Source organism: Phascolarctos cinereus, unplaced genomic scaffold (assembly GCF_003287225.1).
Source record: "Phascolarctos cinereus isolate Bilbo 61053 unplaced genomic scaffold, phaCin_HiC Scaffold_5;HRSCAF=322, whole genome shotgun sequence".
NCBI classification, from domain to species: Eukaryota; Metazoa; Chordata; class Mammalia; order Diprotodontia; family Phascolarctidae; genus Phascolarctos; species Phascolarctos cinereus.
Genome location: NW_027555958.1, coordinates 211,404,039 through 211,427,056, shown reverse-complemented (window position 1 = coordinate 211,427,056; position 23,018 = coordinate 211,404,039). Strand labels below are relative to the sequence as shown.

General features: G+C 38.5%; 1 protein-coding gene across 1 annotated transcript in view; it reads left to right on the top strand.

Annotated features, from left to right (window-relative positions):
- BEND6 (BEN domain containing 6) overlaps positions 1-23,018 on the top strand; it is an 84,249-nt gene that overhangs the window by 55,514 nt on the left and 5,717 nt on the right. Inside the window, 2 exon segments of the mRNA XM_021000496.2 lie at positions 1,618-1,681; positions 1,684-1,788. Coding sequence (XP_020856155.1) covers positions 1,618-1,681; positions 1,684-1,788 — 169 coding nt within the window.

Sequence of the window (23,018 nt, the reverse complement as noted above, 5' to 3'; positions counted from 1 at the left end):
AGAGTTTTCTCACCCTACATCTTTCTCTACATCAATAAAATCACTGGTAGGGAGGGGAAAAAATTCCAATAAGCATGCGCATGCAATTATATACTAATAAATAGGAGAGACACATTCTTTTCTAATCCCTAATGGAAGGAGCAAATAAATTAAGTTAAAAGGAGAGTAACCAGTCTTTTCCATTTTATTTCTTTCTTCTTTCTACTCATTCGTCCCTCTTTGCATTGCATTTTTCCTAATAACCAATCATGCATTTTTACCAGAGTCTTATCAAATTCTCTGACTCATCCAACACCTCCAACCTTCATCTGCATGAAGCAATTGAAAGTACAGTTAACTCTTCTACACAGCAGCTTTCCCCACCGTGGTTTCAATATATCGAAGGTCAGCATAAGAAATTAAATGGGAACTTTGGGGGAGTTTTGCAGAAGCTTCAGCTGATGCACAAAAACCAGCAGATGACACAGAAAAAGTTTTAGAAACTCAGAAATGTATAAAGTATATGTATGGTATTGCATATTTTCAAGAAAAAAAGAGAAGGAAATCCATGAGGCTGGAAGACTTCTTCTCTGGTATGATTGGAGGCCACAAAATTTTACATGTATTATCTAGATCACAAAGGTACTGCTCCTCTAACCTCCACAATGCAGAAGGGATAACTTTAGTTGTTATTTTTTAAATCCATTTGTAAAGCTAAACAGACATGTACAACTATAGTACCCATTTCATTTATAATTGTACTTTCCCTTTTCTGATTCTTTCATCCTTTCTGAATTCCTTTCCTCAGCCTAGGAAGTATAAACTCAAGTACTGTTATTAATGTTTTTGGAGCTGGATGAAAGATTTCCAGAATGCATAGGCCATATATACTTTTACTGAGATTCATACACAAAAGTGGTTAGTAAGAGTGACTCATTTCTTCAGAACCTGCTTGCTAGTCTTTATAGGAAACAGAGACTAAGGAGATTATGCTTATGTTTATATTTAATATTTTCCCCTCTTAACATAAAATGTTGGATATGTCTGTCATACAAGAAACAGCCTCAGGAAATTGGGAAAGACTCATTACCAGTTAACCACTGGCCAGGTCTTGAACACTCTCTATCAAAAGCTTTAGTGGGGTTGCTACATGTGTTGGTGGAGGGAGTATCCACAATAATAGGACATGCATCATAAAGAAATATAGGAAGCACCACTTCTTTGAGGTTTAAAAAATTGGTATGGATTTGTCAGTTACATGTACACTTACATTACACTAAAAACAAAAGGTTGAGTTGTGCAAAAGGTTATACCATTGTTCTATTTCTGACATAAAAACCAATAACTAAGTCTTATATCTTGTTTAAAGTTTGGAAAGCATTTTACATGTTCTATTTGATCCTCACAACTGTCCTAAGAGGTAAGTACTGTAAGTCTTATCCCCATTTTACCAATAAGGCTTAGAGAAGTTAAGAGATTTACCCATGGTCACACAGCAAGTAAGAGATGGGTAAAAGGCAAATTCACAGATAATGGGACTAGGGACATGAAGCATTGGCATATTTTGATAAAACCTAAAAATATGTCACATGTTTCTTTAATACTCTTTCCTTTCCTTCCTTTTTTTTTTTTTGAAAGAGAGAACTTTCTTCTGGAACTGCCTTTCTGCCCACTGAAAGCAGCAGTGATGATGAAGAGTCTTTAATCCAAAAGTGGAATTGTGTGCCAAAATAAAAAATCTGAAACAGAAACTCTCTGACACCATGATAGAAAACTGCCGCCTTTGGCAGTCACTAGTCACACTTCAAGGTAAAATCTGAGAGAACTTGACATTTTGGATGAGTGGGAAAGCCTAATATGAATGAAAATGTAAAGAATATGTTAGGAATAATGAAAACCTTCGATATTATGAATAATTCAACAAAATCATATAAGCAGTAAAGTAGCAAGATAAATTAATCTACAAAAATCTTCAGCATTTCTACATGGCGCTATAAAAAATCAAGAGAAAATAATTGAAAGAGAAATTCCCTTCAAGATGACTACCAAATGTGTAAAATATTTGGATTTTAACCTACCAAAAAATACTAAGGACTTCATTTAAGATTCTGTGATTTCTTTGATGTCAAAAGTTCTGGTGAGAAAGCCCCCTCAACCAATGAAGATCAGCAGCTATATGCAATTTAATGTTTTTGAGTGGTCTCCAGTACTGAGAAGTTAAGTGACTCACCCAGGGTTATACAGTCAATATGTGTCAGAGGCCAGACTCAAACACAGTACCTCTGAGTTTCAGAACAAAAGACTCTTTATAGAAACAAAAGAAGAAAAATAATTCAATAAATATTCATTATTTATGGTTGGGCTTTGGCCAAAATAATAAAAATGACAACATGACTTGAATTAATTCTCAGATCATGTGTTATGACAAACTGCAAACAGTTACTTTATACAACTGGTCACAATAATAACAAAATTCATTTGGAGAACAAAAGATCAGTAATTTCAAGAAAAATGATATTATAAAAATAGGAATGAAGGAGGTCTAGCAAAATCAAATCTCAAAGGAGATTATAAAGAAGTAATCATCAAAACCATTTGATACTGGTTAAAAGGCAAAAAAGAAAAAAAGAAAAAAGATCAGTAGAACTGATTAAATAAGAAAAAAATAGGCAGAAAATAGGTTTAGGCCAACAGCTTATACAATATACCACAATAAACTTCAAATGAATAAACAGCATCTACATGAAAGTTCACATCATAAAAAGACTTAGAGGAGAATATGAAAAGTTGCCTTCCAAAAGTAGAAAAAAATTCTATAGTACATTTTAGCTGAAGTCTATCAAAAACAACACATTAGCATACAAGTATTTCTACTTGGATCAAGGTTCAGAAAGACAGAATCTCATGCTACTAATCATACTGCCTCCCCTGACCCCCTCAATTTTGGCATTCATGCTGGTTGTTTTCAGAGAAAAATATAACGTGATTTTCACTTTTAATCTAATAGATACAAAAACGTGATGCCGTTGTCTATCAATTACTACCCAGAACACAGAGCAACTATGCCATTCGTAGACTACTTTCCCCTAAGTCATCTAATATAAATCTAAATTTTAAAAAGTTCAGTTTTGGAGGTTGCCAACCAAACATCAGAGAATTCTTAAAGCTCCTAGTGGCTGATGGATACTGAGGTGACAGGGAAGTGATGTCAATAGCCTGGACTTTTAGTCTTCTGAACCAAGTCTAAGGATGGTTTCAATACATTTTAAGGAAGGAAAAAAAAAAAGACCAAGCCCAACTTAAATGGAGACAGATAACAAATCTATAAATAAGATATGCCTAAGCACTGATACCTTAATTAGGTGCCAAAGCCTCTTTGGATCATAGAATCAATCAATCAATAAACCTAAAAAGTAGATAGGTATTAAAGAATTTTCCTATAAATCTACAACAATGTAATCACATATGACCACATTTTAATGAGTAAACAAGATAGGATTAAGCCCTGATCACTGTATCAAATGCAAACTTCTCTCCAATTAGGTAAAGAAAGAAAGCAATGTGATTGGCCGAGAGGATCAGTCACAACTCTAGGGTCTATGTAGAAAAACACCAAGCCAGTCTTGGAATAAAGCAATCCATTGAGGGAAGATTCAAGGTTGGAAATATTTTGTGAAGGCAGATCCTTGTGCCTCTATCAGAGAGCAGAAGAGGTGGAGAAAAGAGGGTTGTTATACTCCTCACTCCCCCCACCTCACCACTGACCATATCACCAGAGACACAGGACAAATGAGAGGCAGTGTATCTAGTTAGGAGTGAAGGAAGTCAAGGAAGGAAGCAGCTTCAGGAAGTATGACTTCTTGTACCACAGAAGAATGCTGGCTATGAACTCGGGAAAAGCCTTCCTGAACTAAGAATAGTGATTTGTCCCTTTGCTACACATGTTCCATACGTATGTCTCCCTTCCATTGCCCTTTAAGTCTGAGTCCATTCTTCTCATGGATGCTGTGTTTACTTGTGGAAGTACCCTAGGTTTTGGGGAGAATGTTTTGTAATAACTGTCGTTTCTATGCTATCTTAGCCTTTGATAAGAGCTAATTGAGACTAATGATTAATTGTTAAGGAGAAGCACACTGATAAGGGCTCAAGGAGCTACAGTGTTAAAAGTGAAGTTTCACAGTATTACCCCTACTCTACAATCCTAGAGGAGTGGGGATCCAATCTTCAAGTTCTAGTGCAAGTTGGGGAGGTAGCCCCAGAGGAGGGGTTGAAATTCATTATATAACTTTGCTACTGAGTGAGCAGTGAAATGTCTAAGTTTACAATCAGTTTTTCGTATTGCCATGTAAATCCCTGTAAGCAGCAGGTGTCTTTGTTTGGCAATGTTTGGAAATTTAGCACAATTCCACAGGACTCCTGATGAAACATGCTACCTACCTCCTCATAGAGAGATAGGTGATGGACTTAGAATACAAAGTGTGGTGGATTTTTTTTTTACATGGCCAATATAGGAAGTAGTTTTGTCTGACTATGCATCTATGTAGAAGGGTTTGTTCCCCTGACCCCACTCCTTTCTATGGTGGGAAGGGGGTGGGGTGGAGAGGTAAGAAAAGAAAATAGATTTCTATTCATTGAGAAAAATTAAAACTATACACAAAAAAAAGTTTGAAGGCTTAGGGTGGAAAGAAAAAGCACTGAGAACAGTATATAGTAGGCCCTTAATAAATGCTTGTTGCCTGACTGACTGATAACAACAAAATAAAGACTATTCAGTTTTCTAGTTCACACCTCCATCTTAGGAATGTGAACAGGGAAAATTCTTTCCAAACCATACCTTTCTCCTAAGTAGCCCGGGAGGCATGACCTTCCCTAGGTTTACACTTTTACTCCAGCCCTCACTCTAGAGATCAAAAGCCTCCCTAAGACATTTACCAGTCTAAGACAACTGACTCTGGCTTACCAATGACTCCATTTTTCTGGGAGGAGAGGGAGTGGTACATGATCTCTTGACATGTGGTTCATCTATCTCTGCTATTTATGAATTTATAAGAATTATGAAAATTAAAACCTTAAGATTCTTATCTCAATTGACTCAACTACCATTCAGGAAAAGAAAACCTTAGTATTCTGTATAGAGGTCTAAACCTCTGATCTAGTTAATTTTTTGGCCTATTAACTGAATAATAGTTCAAAGTGAGAATATGAAAAAACCTTGGCTTAAAAAGGCCAAAGTCTCCCACTGCATCCTGGGCCATCTCCAGTCATCCTGATCAATAGCTGGCCACTGGATGCAGATGACTCTGGAGGAGAAAGTGAGGCTGGTGACTTTGCACAACCCTCTCTCACTCAAATCAAATTCAGTTGCAAGTCATGTCATCATCTCCCTGATGTCATGGTCCAATTCAAGAACAAAGGACAAACCCCAACACAACAAGACCTTGGGGTTCTCCATGGCACACTTCCTCCTAAGCACCACCACCACCACCATCACCATGCAATTAATTAATGTACGTGAATCACAGATCAGTTATGATGGGTTATAATTTATAGGAGACAAAATCATGGAATAGAAGAAAAATCATATGCAAAGTGCCTGCCCACACCAGACATCAGAGAAGGGAGTTAAACTTTTACTGTCTTCTCATTGATCCCAAGGATCTATCATTGCCATCAATGTCAATCTGTTTTTGCCACTTCCATTAGAACTCTTTGTTCTAAAAAGCAAAAGGCTAGCTCCTGGAGCCAAGCCCGACATATTCAGATTCTAGTCTGATCTTATTACAAAATGCTTGCTGGGGCTTGTTCTCTGTCCAACCACCATAATAGCACAACATAATAGCAACCACACTTGCTGTTTTCCAAAAAAAAAATATTTACTACCTGTGGATGCTACAACCCTGGTAGATGCTACCATGTTACCTCCAGAAATGGAAACTAATCTCAAGCACAGCTACTCCAAGTCATCCAGAATCAAGGAGTTTGGTTTTGCCATTGCACTCCCAGATGGTCCATTCTAATTCCCTAAACTTCCAATCCTGTTAAACAGTTCTCTATATCCTTGAGGCACTTAGGTTATTTCATTTTCTAATTTAGTTAAGAAACTGCCATCGTATGGTCTGTTCTAATTTTTTCTATCTAATTTCTTTTAGGTGACTTTGCTTTCAATGTACTAGACAATTAATTTCTTTCAAATCATCCAGATTTGCCCAGTTAGTCAGGCCTACTGGGAAATCAAACTGCCTAATGGGAAAAGAAGTATTGCTTTTTCTCCAAAACTATTTATCTTACTTTTTTTTTCCTGAGGCATTTTATTTCCTTAAGGATATGTATAAAAGTCAAGCAGTTGGTGAGTTCAATTTCGTACTCTGACGGAAATTTAGAGGCAAGTCGCAGCACCTCCCTCCCAGTACTCTGAACAGCTCTCCAAGACTATAAATTACAGAGGAGGTGACCAGTAGGGGGAGTTTCACCAGCTGGAAATCCTTTATACTAAATATACTTCAATCACAAATCTACTTCCTGTCTCTATAAAGATAAATTCCTGTTCTAAGTGAAAGGCAAGAAAAAGACTTGCAGGGTAGAATCTTACTGTAAGACCACTTTGTTAAACTGCTTAGTTACAGAATTCTTTTTCTTTTGCTGTCACACACACAAACACACACACATATGCACATAGTGTTTTCAGTTCTGTCAGGGCTAAACATCTTTTTTGCCGGACAAGTTTCATTAAATACATAAATAAGACTTCTTTGCTGGCAATCACTCATTTAATCAATTTTTTAAAAAACTTTTTGAGTGCACAGTTGGATCAAAGGATCTTTCTTTTGAAACTTTTTAACCTGATCATCAGTAATGTGTCAGTTCTATTTGTTTAAGCTCTTAGAAATTATATTTCTATAACATGTGAAATAGAATATACAAAATCACAAACAGGCCAGCTTTGAAAGTTACATACTGAGCTTTAAAAAGAAAAGCAAGGTTTTCTTTTTTTAATAGAGATGTACAGTTTAATATTCAAGATAATAATAATTAGTACAATAATAATGTTTAATAGTTTAATAACAGAGATGACAGTTTCATGTACAACCCTACTATTTTGCTATATATAGAAGCACTCGGTGAAGTTGATATTTATTAAGTGCAGAATTTAAAAAAAATAAAATGCTGGCCTTTTCTGGGACAGTCATTCTTATCCTTAAACACTCTGTTTTCCCATCCTTAAAGTTTCTTCTTTTTTTTTTCATCAGACATTCCATTCTGACTTCTCCTAAATAGTGGGGCATCTGGCCTCAATGTTCACCAACTCTCATGAGCCTGATTCATACCTTACCAACTCAGGAAATCTGGGTTAAGACTTTACTTTCTGGCAGGAATCTAGGCTAAGCCTAACTCATCAATAGATTTCATGGTTATTCCTAAAGCCTTTTTTCTTGTTGTGGCTCTGTGGCATTTTTTGCAGTCCTTACCAGATCTTTGTTTGGACCAGTGGAGTCAAACTCAAATAGCAATGGGGGTCATTAGTCTGTACATAAAGATTCCTGCAGACTGCATGTTAGCTTAGTTTTTAAAATGTAATATTATGTATGTTTTGTTGTATTTTATTTATATTGTTAAATACTTCCCAATTACATTTTAATCTAGTTTGGGCTATGCTTCTAATATATAGAAGTATATACTTCGGGGGTCACATACCCCATTTGATATCTCTAATCTAGATAATCTTACACATATTACTGGCCTCTATCAAAATACAGAGCAAGTCCACATGCTGCATAAGCCCCCAACAATGTGGGGAAAATATCAGACTTGCTACTTATATAGCAGTTGGGCCAAATTTGTCAGTTGTGTATGCCAGCTGAGAAACCTTGTACAGAGAAACGTAAGGCTCACCAAATTCCCAGAGGTGCTAAGAGACTGGGACCTCCACTCTCAGGCTTATTCTCCAGCCAATGCTAAGGAGAAGGATTTTTTAAAAGTCCCTGTTGCTTGGTCATAGGGTTGTTATAAACTCCCTTGCTTTTGGAATACATTCAGGCCTTTCCCTTTTATGATGGCAAAAAAGGTGTGACCTAAAACTACCTTAATCTCAAACTGGGCAGGTGACATTACATTATAGAAAAAAAAAACTTGTACTGTGGTGGATTAGGAATTATATTGTATAATTCATAAGGCAGCCACAGATATAGACCTGGGCAGAAACATATGTACAAATACTCCTTTAGTATAACTGAAAAAATTTGACTTTTTAAAAACAGATTTCCTGTATTTATATGAGGAGCCACAAAGACTGGGCACTCTAATTTTTTTTTTAAAGGAGATTTACTTAGCCATAGAAGGATATTCATCAAGGACAGGAATTATCCTTAGGATTATCAAAAGAACCACTTACCTATATTTGTTAACCTAGGTATATTTTGAAGAGGTGTAATTCAATCATGCTGACTTTTATTATGCATTAGAATCTAAATTCTGATACCTTTGAATTATGGAAGAAAAATTCCATACTCTATATAAGCCAAAATCTGTCAGAGACAATTAACATACAAGCATTTCTGTTTAGTGGGAGGTCCAGACATGCAGAGTACTGCCTAATAATCCAAATTCTCTTTGTGATCCAAACAACTTCCAAATTATATTTCATAGTAAAAATGAAACCAGACAAAATTTTTTAGGAAAATCAAACAAAGATAGTTTTCATTCAGGGTTTGGGTCTTTCCCAAACAGAACAATAGTAATGTTCCTTCTGAATCCAATTATTGCCTCTTTAACCATTCCTTTAAAAGATTCCCTATTTCAAACTTGTCAAATGAGAACAAAGGGATACCTCTCAATTGAATTAAAGAAAAAGACATTTGCTTTCCTAGTTTGGTCACCACAAACCAGAAAAATTATCTAGGTGGTCTTAATCTCAGATAATTAATATTCCTTCCAGAAACCGTTAAATTCTTCTGTTCACGGATTAATCAGGTCTTCTATTCAAGTCAGACCAAGAACTTTAAACTAGTGTACTGCTCATAATATTATTTCTTAATGTTTTTATAATATAACTGAGGCTTACTGCCATAATGTACCTCTATGATTTTTTTTTTGGGTGGGGGGGTTGGGCAATGGGGGTTAAGTGACTTGCCCAGGGTCCCACAGCTTGTAAGTGTTATGTGTCTGAGGCCGGATTTGAACTCAGGTCCTCCTGAATCCAGGGCCGGTGCTCTATCACTTGTGCCACCTCGCTGCCCCCAATGTAACTCTATGATTAAGGAGTAGATCCTTAACCAAACAGGGGAAACACAAGGCAAGCATAAAAGACAAAATAGTAAACTTCAACAAGATGAAATTTAAAAGCTCTTGTATAAACAAAACCAATGCAGCTGGAATAATCAGTAAACAAACATTTATTTAGTGCCTAATATGTGCAGGCACTGAGCTAAGCTCCAAGAATGAAAAGAAATAACAAAAACAGTTCTTTTTAAAAAAAAAGCCACTTCTTGACTTCAGAGATCTTACACTATCTAATGGAGGAGACACTATATGCATAATTAGACATAAACAAGATACATAACATGGAATGTAGAAAAAATAAAGTTAGAGGGGAAGACATGAGCATTGGAGGACCAGGAAAGGCCTCCTGCAGAGGGTGGCTTTTGGCCTAAATATTGAAAGAAACCGGGAATTCTCAGAGTTGAAGGGAAATATTCCAAGGTATGGTGGACAACCAGTGAGAAAACTGAAGACTGCCCACATCCAGAGAAAGAACTATGGAGTCTGAATGTACATAGAAGCATGCTATTTGCTCTCTCTTTTTGTTGTTGTTTTGTTTTGTTTCCTCTTTCTGTGGTTCCTCCCACTGGTTCTAATTTTTCTTTACAACATGACTAATGTAAAAATATGTTTAATAAAAAAAATAAAAAACTGAAGACAAGAAGAGAAATCAAGTCAGATTGGGGGGAAGCCTTACATTAAATATCTCTAATCTGTCTGAATTGTAGGAAATTGCTACAAATATATGAGACTAAGATTCATTCCACAATAATAGATAAATGGGCTAAGGTTAAGAACAATTTTTCAAAGGAGAAATGTAAATTATAAACAAACATATGAAAACCTGCTCTAAGTGCCTATCACATAGTAGGCATTTAATACATGTTTATTGACTGACTGACTAATAATAAGAGAAAAATCAAATGAAAACTACAGTACTCTTAGGTTTTACCTCACACTCATCATACTGGCAAATGTGATAAGACAGAATTAATTAATGTTTGGAATGGTTGTGGGAAGACAAATACATAAACACATAACTGTTCAAGAAAACAAGTTGGCATTATCAGAAATTTATTAAACTCTTCACAGCCTTTGACCCAGAGGTTTCACTACTAGGCATCCATAGTTGATGTCCTCAATCGTAAAGACAAAAAGGTCTTACATATACCAAAATATCCATAGTAGCACTTTTTAAAGATAAATATTTTTTGATAAATATCTTGTTGCCATGACTAAGTAAGTCTCATTTTGTTAACTGTAACATTCTATAGTTAGGAATGATGTTGTTTCCATATCAGACTTAAACTACCAGGAGACTAGTCTGAGTTAGGCTCTGCCTAGAACAATTGGCGTGATATTGCAGCACTGGAACATGATGAAATGATGAAGTGAGGGATGGGTAGTACAGAGGAAATTGAACCAGTATTGGCCTTCATGAATCTGGTGGTAGCTTCAGTGATGTCTCTAGAAAATCTGTTTGCTAACTGTGAGGTACCTCAGACTCCTGGAAGATTAGAGAGTAAACTGTTTGTGGCCATTCATCAGAAAGAAGAAGATATGAATATGCTTTGTCCTTAAGAACTATACCTTGAAGATAATTGAGCTAAACTGTGTTTTAGGCCCTCCAGCTTTATTGGACCTTCCCACCCTGGTAATTTAAGTTCTAATAGGTTATCTCTTCAAAATTCAGTTTACCTTCAAAGCAACCCAGAGAAGACAAAATTTGGGCATGGAGAAAGATTTTTTTCTCATTAGAAAAGGACAAATTCAGAACAACTTGTAGTAGTGCTGAGCCCTTGCCAGGAGATGTTTTTATATTGATAATGTCATCATCACCCAACTGCTTGCAGGAAGCCTCCTAAAAAAAGACCCTGCAGCTTTAAGTGATTTGCATTTGTGTAAACTGTTCCATTTTGAATTCATTTTTGGAAATACCAGTGCAGCTGAACCATCAGTCCTCAGTCCTACAAATCATATGTAGACCTGGCCAAGCCACTGAAAAATGGTAGGAAAGAATTCAACAGTGATAACTATGGAATTTTAGAATTTTGGAAACTGTTTGAGGGCTTTTTGTTTGTTTGGTTGGTTTAGTATTAAATTTGGAATTTAGGAGACCAACCACAATTTTGCCATGTTGATTTTGTGGTGATTCTTTGATATAAGCCATTGGAGGAGGTACTTGAAAGCACAAAGCTAAATCCTTCCAAGGGAAGACATTTCTGAAATTGGGGATACGGAAAATTTGCCACTTGGATTACATTTAATTAGCTGCGGACAAGCAAAATGCTGCATCAGTTTTAGAATGTTTCCAGTTTAACTTCTGAACTATAAACTTTGAATTACAATAGTCTCGCTAGAGCTTCCAGTGAAGGGCCCCTAAAGTGTGCAGAACATACTCCAGAAGCATTTCCCAACTGCATCAGAAATGATTCTTGCTTACACTCACCTTCAGGAATCTCTGGCTTTGTTGTTTATTGTGTTGCTCTGTATCTTTTCCCCAACAAAAGAGGGCCTAGTCAAGCCCCAGCAGTGGGGCTTAAGAATAAGAATATAGCAATGTATACAGCTGTCCAGAACTGTCTGGGCACAGGGAATAGCAGTTGACCATTGGGAAGTAGACAGCGGGCTGAGGGGAGAGAAGGGAGAGATGAATAAACATTTATTAAGTGCCTAGTATGTACCAGGCACTATGCTAAGCACTTTACAAATATGATCTCATTTGATCTTCATAACAACTTTAGGAGGTAGGTGCTATTATTGTCCCACTTTATAGTTGAGGAAACTAAAGATAGAGGCTATGACTTTTCCAGGATCACACAGCTGACTTGAAACTGGACTTGAGCTCACATCCTGATTACTCCAGGGCTACACTTCTATCCACTACTTCACCTAGTTGTAGTGCTGGCTTAAGGTCAACAGGCAAAGATACAGGCCTCAGTGGTAATAGATGGTGGATCAATTCCCAGCAGCAGTGGCAGAAGAGTGGGCACTGGCATTTGCAGTGGCTAAGGGCAGATGCACTATAGCTTATTGCTTACTGTAATGTAAAATTGATGGGTACTTTGACATTGCTGCCAGTACAACACTCAGGAATCCTTTTATAACTGCTCCCCAGAAAGGGGCTAGAGGACCAAGGGGTGGCATTATTGGGAGGGAGCTTGTCCTTGGCAACAAAGGGGAGGTAAAAGTGTCTAACCAACACAGACACACACACACACACACACCCCCACAGGAGAGTTGTCTTTCAAAGGTTTCTCTTGTAAGTCAAAGATTTTATATTTGACCTCTACCCTGTGGACCAGGAAAGGGGAGCTCCTGGCTGGTAGACTAGGGTGCTGGTACAGAGAAATTCTCCCTGGTGTGTGATGAGGATCCATGACTAGGCAGGAGGTACATTCCCTGTAACTTTGATGTTTCTGATGCTTCTTCTACTTATATTACCCTTTTATATTGAGACCCACTATGAACTACAAAGATTTTGCCTCACTAAACCACATGGACCTGATCATTTAGACCAAGACATGGTCCTTCCTGGGACTTTCCCTGATTTAGTCACTCTTTCAGGAAACTATTATATTGTTATTGTTCTTTTTCATTATGTTTCTTTGGGTTTTGTTTTTAATCTTCCTTTTATGTTTGTATATCAGGCTTCTTGAATATCAGAGGTCAGTGTTGACTGGCAATAGTTATAAAGTCATTTAAGTGGTGGAAGTCAGTCAGTCAACTTGTATTTATTAAGCTAACAGCTCAGTTAGCTCAGGGGACTAAGGGCTCAGACAGTTGACATCACTTCCTCATCACCTAAATACAAAGCAGCCACAAGAAGTTATAAGGGCTCTCAGATATTCCACTGTTAAATAAATCCCAGTAGGAATTTTGTTCAGCTGAATCATCTCAAGTTGTTTGTTCTCAATAGCTATCCTTGATGAATGGCCTTCTCCTGCAATGGCTACTTAAATCTCCTTTTGTTAAGGTTTGAATGACCTATGAGTTCTCATTTTGTTCCAAACCTAAACTATTAGGGAACTGACCTGAGTCAGGCATAGCCCACAGCAGTAATATAAAACAAAAAAAAAATACTAAAAGGCACCCAAACTCAGATTAATTTCAATGAGCAATCATAATACCTAAGAATGATTATGAAACAAAGTATCCTCATTGGGAAATAAATATTGCATACCTATTTTGTATAACTTCTTTCTTTAGGGAGATTTAAAGAGTGTTGTGGGTGCAGATATCCAGAAATGATACTTTTTTTTTAAAAAGGCATTAATAAAACCTTTAGACAGATAATACTAACAGATCACAGAATTTGAACAAGAAAAAAGTTCTGTTGAAGGAGTCTTAGTCAATAAGCATTTATTAAGCTCCTATTATGTGCTAGGCACTCTAAGGATACAAGAAGAGGCAAACTAAATGGGAGAGACAAGCAAATAAGCTATACACAGGAGAAATAGGAAATAATTAACAGAGGGAAAGCACTAGAATTAAGAGGGGTGGCAAGGGCTTCCTGTAGAGTATAGGACTTGAAGGAAGCCAGGCAAGTCAGCAGGCAGAGATGAGAAGGAATAGCATTCCAGGCATGGGTGACAGCCAGAGAAAATGTCCAGTGTCTTTTTTATGGAACAACAAGGAGGCCACTGTCACTGAACTGAAGAATATGTGGTGGAGAGTAAGGTATAAGAAGACTGGAAAGGTGAGGAGTTTGTGGGGGTTAGCTTATGAAGGGCCTTGAATGTCAAACAGAACATTTTGTATTTGATCTTGGAGGTGAAAGCTACTGGAATTTATTGAGTGAAGTTTGGGGAAAATCACTTTGGCAGTTGAATGGATTGGAGTGGGGAGAGAGTTGAGGCAGGCAGACCCACCAGCAGGCTACTGCAATAGTCTAAGTGTGAGGTGATGAAGGCCTGTATCAGAGCAGTGGCAGTATCAGAGCAGAGAAGGGGGTTTATTCCAGAGATGTTGCAAAGGGGAAAATTAACAGGTCTTGGCAACGAATTGGGGGGCAGAGGAGAAGGAGAGATAATGAGGAGTCAAGGAGGACACATAGATTACAAGCCTAGGATACTGGGAGGATGAAAGTAATAAAGAGGTTTGCAGGTGGGAGGGTTTAAGACAGGCCTGCACAACTTGTGGTCCACTAGCCACTTATGGTTCTGTGGCCACTTAGGGCCCTCCAGCCGCTTGCTGCACACAAAGGATTTCCTCTACATACAAAGGGTGTTTTCCTCTAGGTTTTTTGCAGGCAGCTGTAAGCAGCTGCTGGCTGAAAGTTGTGCAGGCCTGTTTTAGGGGGAAGATAATGAGTCCACTTTCTAACATTCTGAGTTTATGATGTTTCCTGGACATTCATTTGAAATGTCTGAAAGATAATTGGAGATACGAGACTAGTGGTCACTAGAAGTTAGGACAAGATAGATTTGAGAGACATCAATATAAAGTTTATAATTTTAAAAGCATCCAGTTTATTGGATCCAGCACAGGATTCTTCCGACAAAGTACCAAATAGCAATTAATTCCTCACTTCATTTTTTCCACCTCTACCATAGCTTGATTTTTTTGGTATGCATCTTTTCCTACTGAATTTTACCATTTAAATTTATGCCTTTAATTTTGCTACTTCCTTTTGCAGCCATTTACCTATTAATTTAGTGCTTTCCCTCTGTTAATAATTTCCTATTTCTCCTGTGTAGCCAGTGGCTTTGTTGGCAAAATTCCAAGATGTGTTATTAAAGAGATGGTTAGTGAACGTCTAGAAAAAGAAATGGTAACCACAAAATGCCAGTATTGGCTTCATCAAGAATAGGTTGTGCCAAATTAATCTCATCCCTTGTGGCAGAGTCATTAAACAGATAGGTGGGGAGTGAGGTAGATACAGTTTCTCTGGATTTTAAGTGCCTTCTGAGGTCTATGCTGACTCTTGAGTGTCTGTGATGCTGTAACTCATTTTATATTCACAAGTGAGAGGCAGTTTTGTTTTTATGTTGGCACCCAGGGTGGGGGCAGGTGAGGACTTGTAGCTCTGTTCACCACCTGAACTGGTAGAACCACGTGCTCTGACTGTGGCAAACCTCTCTCAAATCAGCTTCATAGGGAGGTGGAGCCGGATGTTTGGAGGAAAAGGGCTTGGGCTGGGGGGGGGGAAGGGGGGAAGGTGAGGAGAGAATCTTTGTTTTGAAATCTGCTTGGGTTATTTTTTTCTGTTTTAAAAAGCTTTGTTCTAAACCTTTAGCAAATTCTGAGAAACTCTGTGGCTGGACACAAGTCCAAAAAGAAAAAAAAAAGGCAGTGAGCAGGTTGCTAAGAAACAACTGCATTTCAATTACAGGGCTATTAACATAAACTGTGAGGCTCCAAAGGTCAAAAGCTAAGGGAGCTGGGAGCTGTTTAATTCCCTTATTCTAATGTCCAAGGTCACAGGAGGAAGACTGGACTGTTACACTCAAAAGAATGTGTTTTTGTTAATTTTACAACTTCTTTCCTTTTGAAAATGAGGCCAAATTACATTTGAGATCTTCAGATTATCAGACCAATGGGAGGGGACATTTAAAGTCATCTAAAACTCAGTCTGAATGTCTAAGGAAGATGAACGCTCTTAGCACAGCGCCTAGCACATAGTGAGTGCTTAATAAAAGTTTATTGATTGATTGAATTCAGTTCAACACAACAATCATTAAATTCATACCTTGCACGAAACCCTCTGTTTGGGCTCAGTCTGTTGAAGTTTGAGAGGTTGTGGCCCCTCAAAGACTGAAGTACATGACGGGGTCATCTAGAATGAATTTACAGACTCAAGCATTCTTTAAGTCAAGGTGGCAAAAAGTTTATCGGTTACGCTTTTCAGCTGGCAAGGATTCTTAAGGATCCTGCAACCTTAGAGAGGTACAGTTAAAGTTTATATAGGATAAAATACAATAAAACATGTGCCAAATATGCTAACAAGGTGATTCAGGGTGGGATTAGGGAGTGGTTAAGGAGTAGTCAGTTCTTAAAAGAACATGCACTTCTTGTACCTACTGTGTAGGCATTTTACCCAGAGTTCACTGGGAAAAGCCCACAAGGGGGGCCACATGGAGGTGTGGTTTTAGGCCTGCTATGTCACTAAGTTAACTAGCTGTCAGGGACAACTGAGAGTTGTCCAGTCTGTCATCAATCAATGTTGTTTGACAAGATAGATGTAGGGAGTATACATATACATATATCTTAAGTTCAGAATACAGTTAATGAGGAGCCCAGGATGTAGATAATGAGGCAGGGTAATAGTATAGCTAGCCCAGTGGGTAAGAATGTCTTTATGACCCAATGCAAAGCCAGTTCAAATTAATAATTCCTTCAGGTACTGTTTGTAACTGCACCAAGGAGAGAGATAGGGTCTTGCTAGGGCCCACTCATGAGTAATTGCCAGGCATAGTGTCCTTGGGCTGGGAGAAACTGTCAGGGATAGTGTTTCTGAGGCTAGGGAGAAATTGGGGTTCAAGTACAAGCACCCAAACATAAGCACCCAAGCACCCCATCAAGTCCATACAATGTTGGGTTTTTTTTAAAATTTTTAACATGTGTTTTTAAAACTTTGGGTTACAAATATTCTCCCTTCCTCCCTCCCCACCCATCCTCATTGAAAAGGCAAGCATCTCCATACAGGTTAAAGATGTGTGGTCATGCAAAACACTTCTATAGTAGTCATGTTGTGAAAAACTAAATATATTTCCCTTCATCCAATCCTACCCCTCATTTATTCTATTCTCTCTTTTAACCCTGTCCCTCCTCAGAAATGTTTGCTTTTGATTATCCTCTCCCCAATCTGCCCTTCCCTCTATCAACCCCCTGCTCTCTTGTCCCCTTCCCCCATTATTTTCCTGTAGGGTAAGATAGATTTACATACCCCATTGTGTATGTTATTCCCTCCTTCAGCCAACTCCTATGAGAATAAGATTCACTCATTCCCTCTCACCTTCCCCCATTTCCCCTCCACTGTAAAAGCCTTTTCTTGTCTGTTTCATGTGAGATAATTTACCCCATTCTACTTTTTCCCTTCTCCTTCTCCCAGTATAATCCTCTCTCACCCCTTAATTTTATTTTCCAGATATGACCCCTTCATCTTCAACTCACCCTGTGTCCTCTATCTATCTATCAATCTATTTATATGTACATATAATTTTTTTCCTTCCCACAACCCTAATACTGACAAAGGACTCATGAATTACAAATATCATCTTTCCCTGAAGGAATGTAAACAGTTCAACCTTAATAAGTCTCTTATGATTTCTCTTTCCTGTTTACCTCTTCCATGTTTCACTTGAGTCTTGTATTTGAAAGTCAAATTTTATATTCAGCTCTGGTCTTTTCCTCAGGAATGCTTGAAAGTCCCCTATTTCATTGAATGACCATTTTTTACCCTGAAGGATTATACTCAGTTTTGCTGGGGAGGTGATTCTTGGTTATAATCCTATCTCTTTTGCCCTCCAGAATATCATACTCCATGCCCTCTGGGCCCTTAATGTAGAAGCTGCTAAATCTTGTGTTATCCTGATTGTGTTTCCACAATACTTGAATTGTTTCTTTCTGGCTGAACTGCAATATTTTCTCCTTGACCTGGGAATTCTGGAATTTGGCTACAATATTCCTAGGAGTTTTCCTTTGGGGATCTCTTTCAGGAGGTGATCGGTGGATTCTTTCAATTTCTATTTTGCCCTCTGGTTCTAAAATATCAGGGCAGTTTTCCTTGATAATTTCTTGAAAGATGATGTCTAGGCTCTTTTTTTGATCATGGCTTTCAGATAGTCCAATAATTTTTAAGTTCTCTCTCCTGGATCTATTTTCCAGGTCAGTTGTTTTTCCAATGAGATATTTCACATTCTCTTCTATTTTTTCATTCTTTTGGATTAGTTTTACAATGCCTTGATTTCTCAAATTGTCACTAGCTTCCAATTGCTCTATTCTAATTTTTAAGGATGTATTTTCTTTTGGACTTCCTTTTCCATTTGGCCAATTTTGCTTTTTGGGACATTCTTCTCCTCATTGGCTTTTTGGACCTCTTTTGCCATTTGGGTTACGCTATTTTTTAAGGTGTTATTTTCTTCAGTATTTTTTTGGGGGGGTCTCCTTTAGCATCACTCTCAGTTTTTCCTCTCCTTTCTTACTTGCTTCTCAAAATCCTTTTTGAGCTCTTCCATGGCCTGGGACCAATTCATATTTTCCTTGGACGCTTTGGATGTAGGAGCTTTGGCTTCGTTGTCTTCTTCTGGTTGTATGTTTTGATCTTCTGTGTCACCAAAGTAAGATAATACAGTCTGACTCTTTTTGCGCTGCTTACTCATGATCTAGGCCAATTATTTGATTTATAAACTCTTTGTTAAGGTAGGGGTCTGTTTTCAGTGTAGAGAATGTACTGTCCCAAGTTTCAGGGGTTTTGTGCAGCTGTTTTCAGAGATAAATTTTCAGTTCTTTCAAGATGCTATGATCAAGGGCAAGATATTTACTCCTTTCCTGACCTTTGCTCTGGTCTATGAGTGACCACAAGCACTCTTTTCTGTCTTGGAACTGGGAGGAAGATTTCCTCTCCACAGCTGCTACAGGCTCCGCCACACCAGTGCTCCTCCTCGCCCCACGACAGCCACCCAGAACTGTGACACAGATCCAAGCATGGGCAAAGCAAGAGAATCCTGAATCAGCAGAGACATCCCTGCAATCCCCCTCTGACCAGCCACCTGATTCCCCCTCAGTCTGTGGGCCAGAAGCTCAGGAGGCAGCTGCCACCCTAGGGCCAAGCTCAGGGAATGGGGCTGGGACCTCACACTTCTCTCTCACCACAGAAACAGACTTTTCCCATTGACCTTCTAAGTTGTCTTTGGTGTTCATGGGTTGAGAAGTCTGGATACCACCACAACTGCCGGAGATTCCAGTCCATACAAAGTTTAAATAAGAATTGTGAACCCTTTCTTCATTGGGCTTAAAGGAGGGAGATGACATACCAATAACAATACAAATGTAACATGGAACCAGTACCTTAAAGAGAGAACAAAGCATGTTCAAGGCACTACATACAAGATCCAAGAGAGAAGGGAAAGTCACTCAGGAGGATAGATTATAGAAATATATCAGTCTACCTAATACTAAATTGTGATGGGTAATTGATACTGAGTTTAAAGGACCTTAAGAGGTCATCTAATCCAGAGGTATCAGTATGCATGAGGCCTACAACATTGCTGAGTAAAACCCAAATCAGATTAAAATAAAATTGGGAAAAGTTAACAAAATAAATGAAAATACGACATATATATAACCTTACTTTTTTTTGGCCAGGCAATGTGGTTAAGTGGCTTGCCCAGGGTCACACAGCTAGTAAGTGTCAAGTGTCTAAGGCCAGGTTTAAACTCATGTTCTCCTGACTCCAGGGCCAGTGCTCTATCCACTGCACCACCTAGCTGCTCCCTAAGATTACAATTTTAAAGTCTATATGTGGCTCAAAGAGATCCTTATGTATGGTTTAATGGTACCCATTTCTTTTTAAGTTTAACACCATTGATCCAGTCTAGCCCTTTCATTTTATAGATGAAAAACTTAACCAGGAAGGTTAAGTCATTTTGTCTAACCTCACACAGCCAGTAAATGGTAGAACAGGGATTCAACCTTAGTTGCCTGTTGCCCACACCCTGGCTCTCAGATCAGGGAACATTTCACAGAAATTCTCAAAATAAGTGCTTGATAATGATGTGGATACAAACTGGGTTAAGAAGAATATTAAGGGTTGCTTTTCCAGTACTTTGTGAAGCCCCCTCCTGAGGAGGTTTGGGGATTATTCTGTAGCTCATCCTGTAATTTGAGATCCTGTAACTTGACAACACCCTAAAGTCCTTTTCCCAATTATCTTGCAATACCATAGAACTTCTCCTTATCTTGTAAGACCAAAAGAATTGCTTTTTTTCTTCCTTATCCTATCCAACCATCTTCTTCATTCTTCGTCATAATATCCTTCCTTAATCTTCAACCACCATAAAAAACCCTAAAACTACATCATCATCTTGAACATCTACAGGCTATGTAGTTTTCTGTCTATATAAGCCTGGTCCTCCCAAAAAGAAGGGCTTTTATTAGCTTCTTGCTAACAGGCCCTTGGGCTTCATGTAATAAAACTCCCATTAGCTACTGAGAATGTCTAAGTGAATTTTTCACACTCAAACCAATCTCTGGAATCTGACCTCAACAATAATCTTGCAAGAAATTCATCCCAGTGAAATACCCTTTCCTACTAATCCCCCCAAAGTATCAAATTTTTCTCACTTTTATTCTGGGTATACTTATTGAGGTACATGTTGTCTCCCACATTAGAATGTAAACTCCTTGAGGGTAAGGACTGTTTCATTTTTGTCTTTTTATTTGCATTGATGAGGTATGGGCCCAAGACAAGACCTTTGCCCCTTCTACCAAAAAGAATTTGGCTCCCATTTGTCTACAGACCCCAGAAAGCCCTTAAACTTTTCTTACTCTGGTCTCAAACGGTTCCTTATTGACTCCCCTTATTTCCCTTTGAAAGCCCTAGCCCCACCTTTTGATCTTATTCAGATGCCTTTCAAAGTTCTTCCAGTTCCTCTCATTATCTATTCCCATTGTCTATTCAATCTCTTAGACGTTCCAATCAGAATTCTCACCTACACCTTTTTCTCAGCCCCTTCCCTGGTCACCCAAAGTTACTTTAGTGTATATAAGATCCACCCTGGCCCCCATTTAAATGCTGAGACTTTCTCATGCCCGCTCATCCCCTACCAGCGTTACTAATGTTCAGATTCCTTAAGAGTCTGGCCTGTATGGTTTATCTCTAATAAGCTTTTTCTCTGGCTGAAAGAAGATTTGGGTTGAATTCATTCAGGCAGAGCCCACTTCATGATCTCGGGGTCCCAGCACCCCTAAATCTCTAGACCTCATCAGCAACATTTAGCACTGGGTCTGGCCTATCTTTCTTGACTTCTCTGCAGGCTTTGGTACTATCACCTTCTCCTCCTTGATATTCTCTTCTGCCCAGATTTTCATGACACTGCTTTCTCCTCTGGTTTGTCCTCCTATATATCTGACTATTCTTTCTTAGTCCCCTTTGCTGGCTCTTCATTCAGGTTATGCCATTTAACTCCCTCTTTTCTTCACTCTCTATACTATTTCATTTGGCAATCTCTTATACTAATAGTATACATTAACAAATGTTTCTCAGCCCCATAAAGGGACCTGAAATAAAAGAGTCCAATACACCAATTAAAAGCATTTGTTTTCTGAGAAAAAGCTTGTCTGGGAAAGAAGATCCTACAAGGGAGCAGAGAGGAAGAGTTCTCATATGCTCAAGGGGGAGAAAAAAGGGAGTGAGATAATGTAGTTTCTAGAGGCTTTCAGAGGGATGGGGGATTTTTGGCAGAAGACATTTGTGGATACAGTAAGTCAGGGAGTAAGGTATTTGGAAAGTACTGGGTCTGCAGCTGCTGCTCAAAGCTAACCTTGAGCTGTTCAAGGCTAGTCCTGCCTCTGCAGCCATCCCCAAGTTTGTCTAAAGTTCACTTCACATAGGATCACTGGTATGTCAAGTAGCTTTGAGCCTCAGAAATCCTTCTAATTGGTTGATTGTTGTGCATTCCATTGTCCTGCTCCCCTGTGAAGGAGGGAAGTTCTAACATATATAGACTTTACAGAGCTCATGTCCACAATACCAGTGTCTTGGGCCTTTTTTTTTCTTCTTCCTCTCCATCATTTCACTTGCTAGTCTTATCAGCTTCTGTGGTTTCAATAATCATTTCTATACAGATGATTCTTAGATTTATTTATCCAGCCCTAACCATTCTCCTGGTCTCCATTCTCAAATTTCCACTTGCCTATTGGATATTTCAAACTGCATGTCTCACAGACATCTTAAACTGAACATGTCCAGAACTGAACTCATTACCTTTCCCCCAAAACTCTCCCCTCTTACTAACTTCCCTACTATTTGTAGAGGATACCCATAATCCTCCCAGTAACCCAGGTTCACAACCTGAGCATTGCTGAAAGTTATATGTAGTCAGTGACCTATTGTTTTATGCTCTACTTGTAAATCAGTGTTGGAGGAGGTCCATGGAGGGTGGAGGGGAGAAGCACATCACCCAGTCCCCTGCTCTTCCCCATACCCTTACAAGGAAATTGGGGTTCTTCTTGGGGGAAGAACTGAGATGCAAGAGTCCAACCCCTTTTACTGTGTGGACTTACTTGAATTCTCTTTATATCATTTTATCATTAGCTGGCTCCACCTTGAAGCCATCTGTGATCTCTGGTGATCTGCCCATCAGCTTATTGCTACCTTGATTTACTTACAATAAACTCTTTTCAGTTCTCTTTGTCTTGAGTTTTGCCTTGTAAATCAGGGCAAAATCCAAAGAATTTTCATTTCAACTGCATCTTCCTCCACACCTTACTCTCCTTCATCCCCTAAATCCAATCAGTTGCTAAATCCTTTATCTCTTTCTTCACATCTCCTAGATATACTCCCTTCTGTCCTCTGGCTGCCAACATCCTGGTCTAGGCCCTCAGCACCTCATACCTAGATAACTGCAATAGCCTCATAATTAGTCCCTACCTCAAGTCTCTCCCCATTCCAGTCTACCTTTAACTCATTCAGCTGTAAGATTGATCTTACTAAATTAAAAGTTTGGGCACCATACCTCCCCTATTCAATCCACTCCAGGGGTTCTCTATTACTTCCACGATCATCTCTAATTTCTGTTGTATCTATCTAGTTTGTGCATGTTTGTTTGTATGTTGTCTCC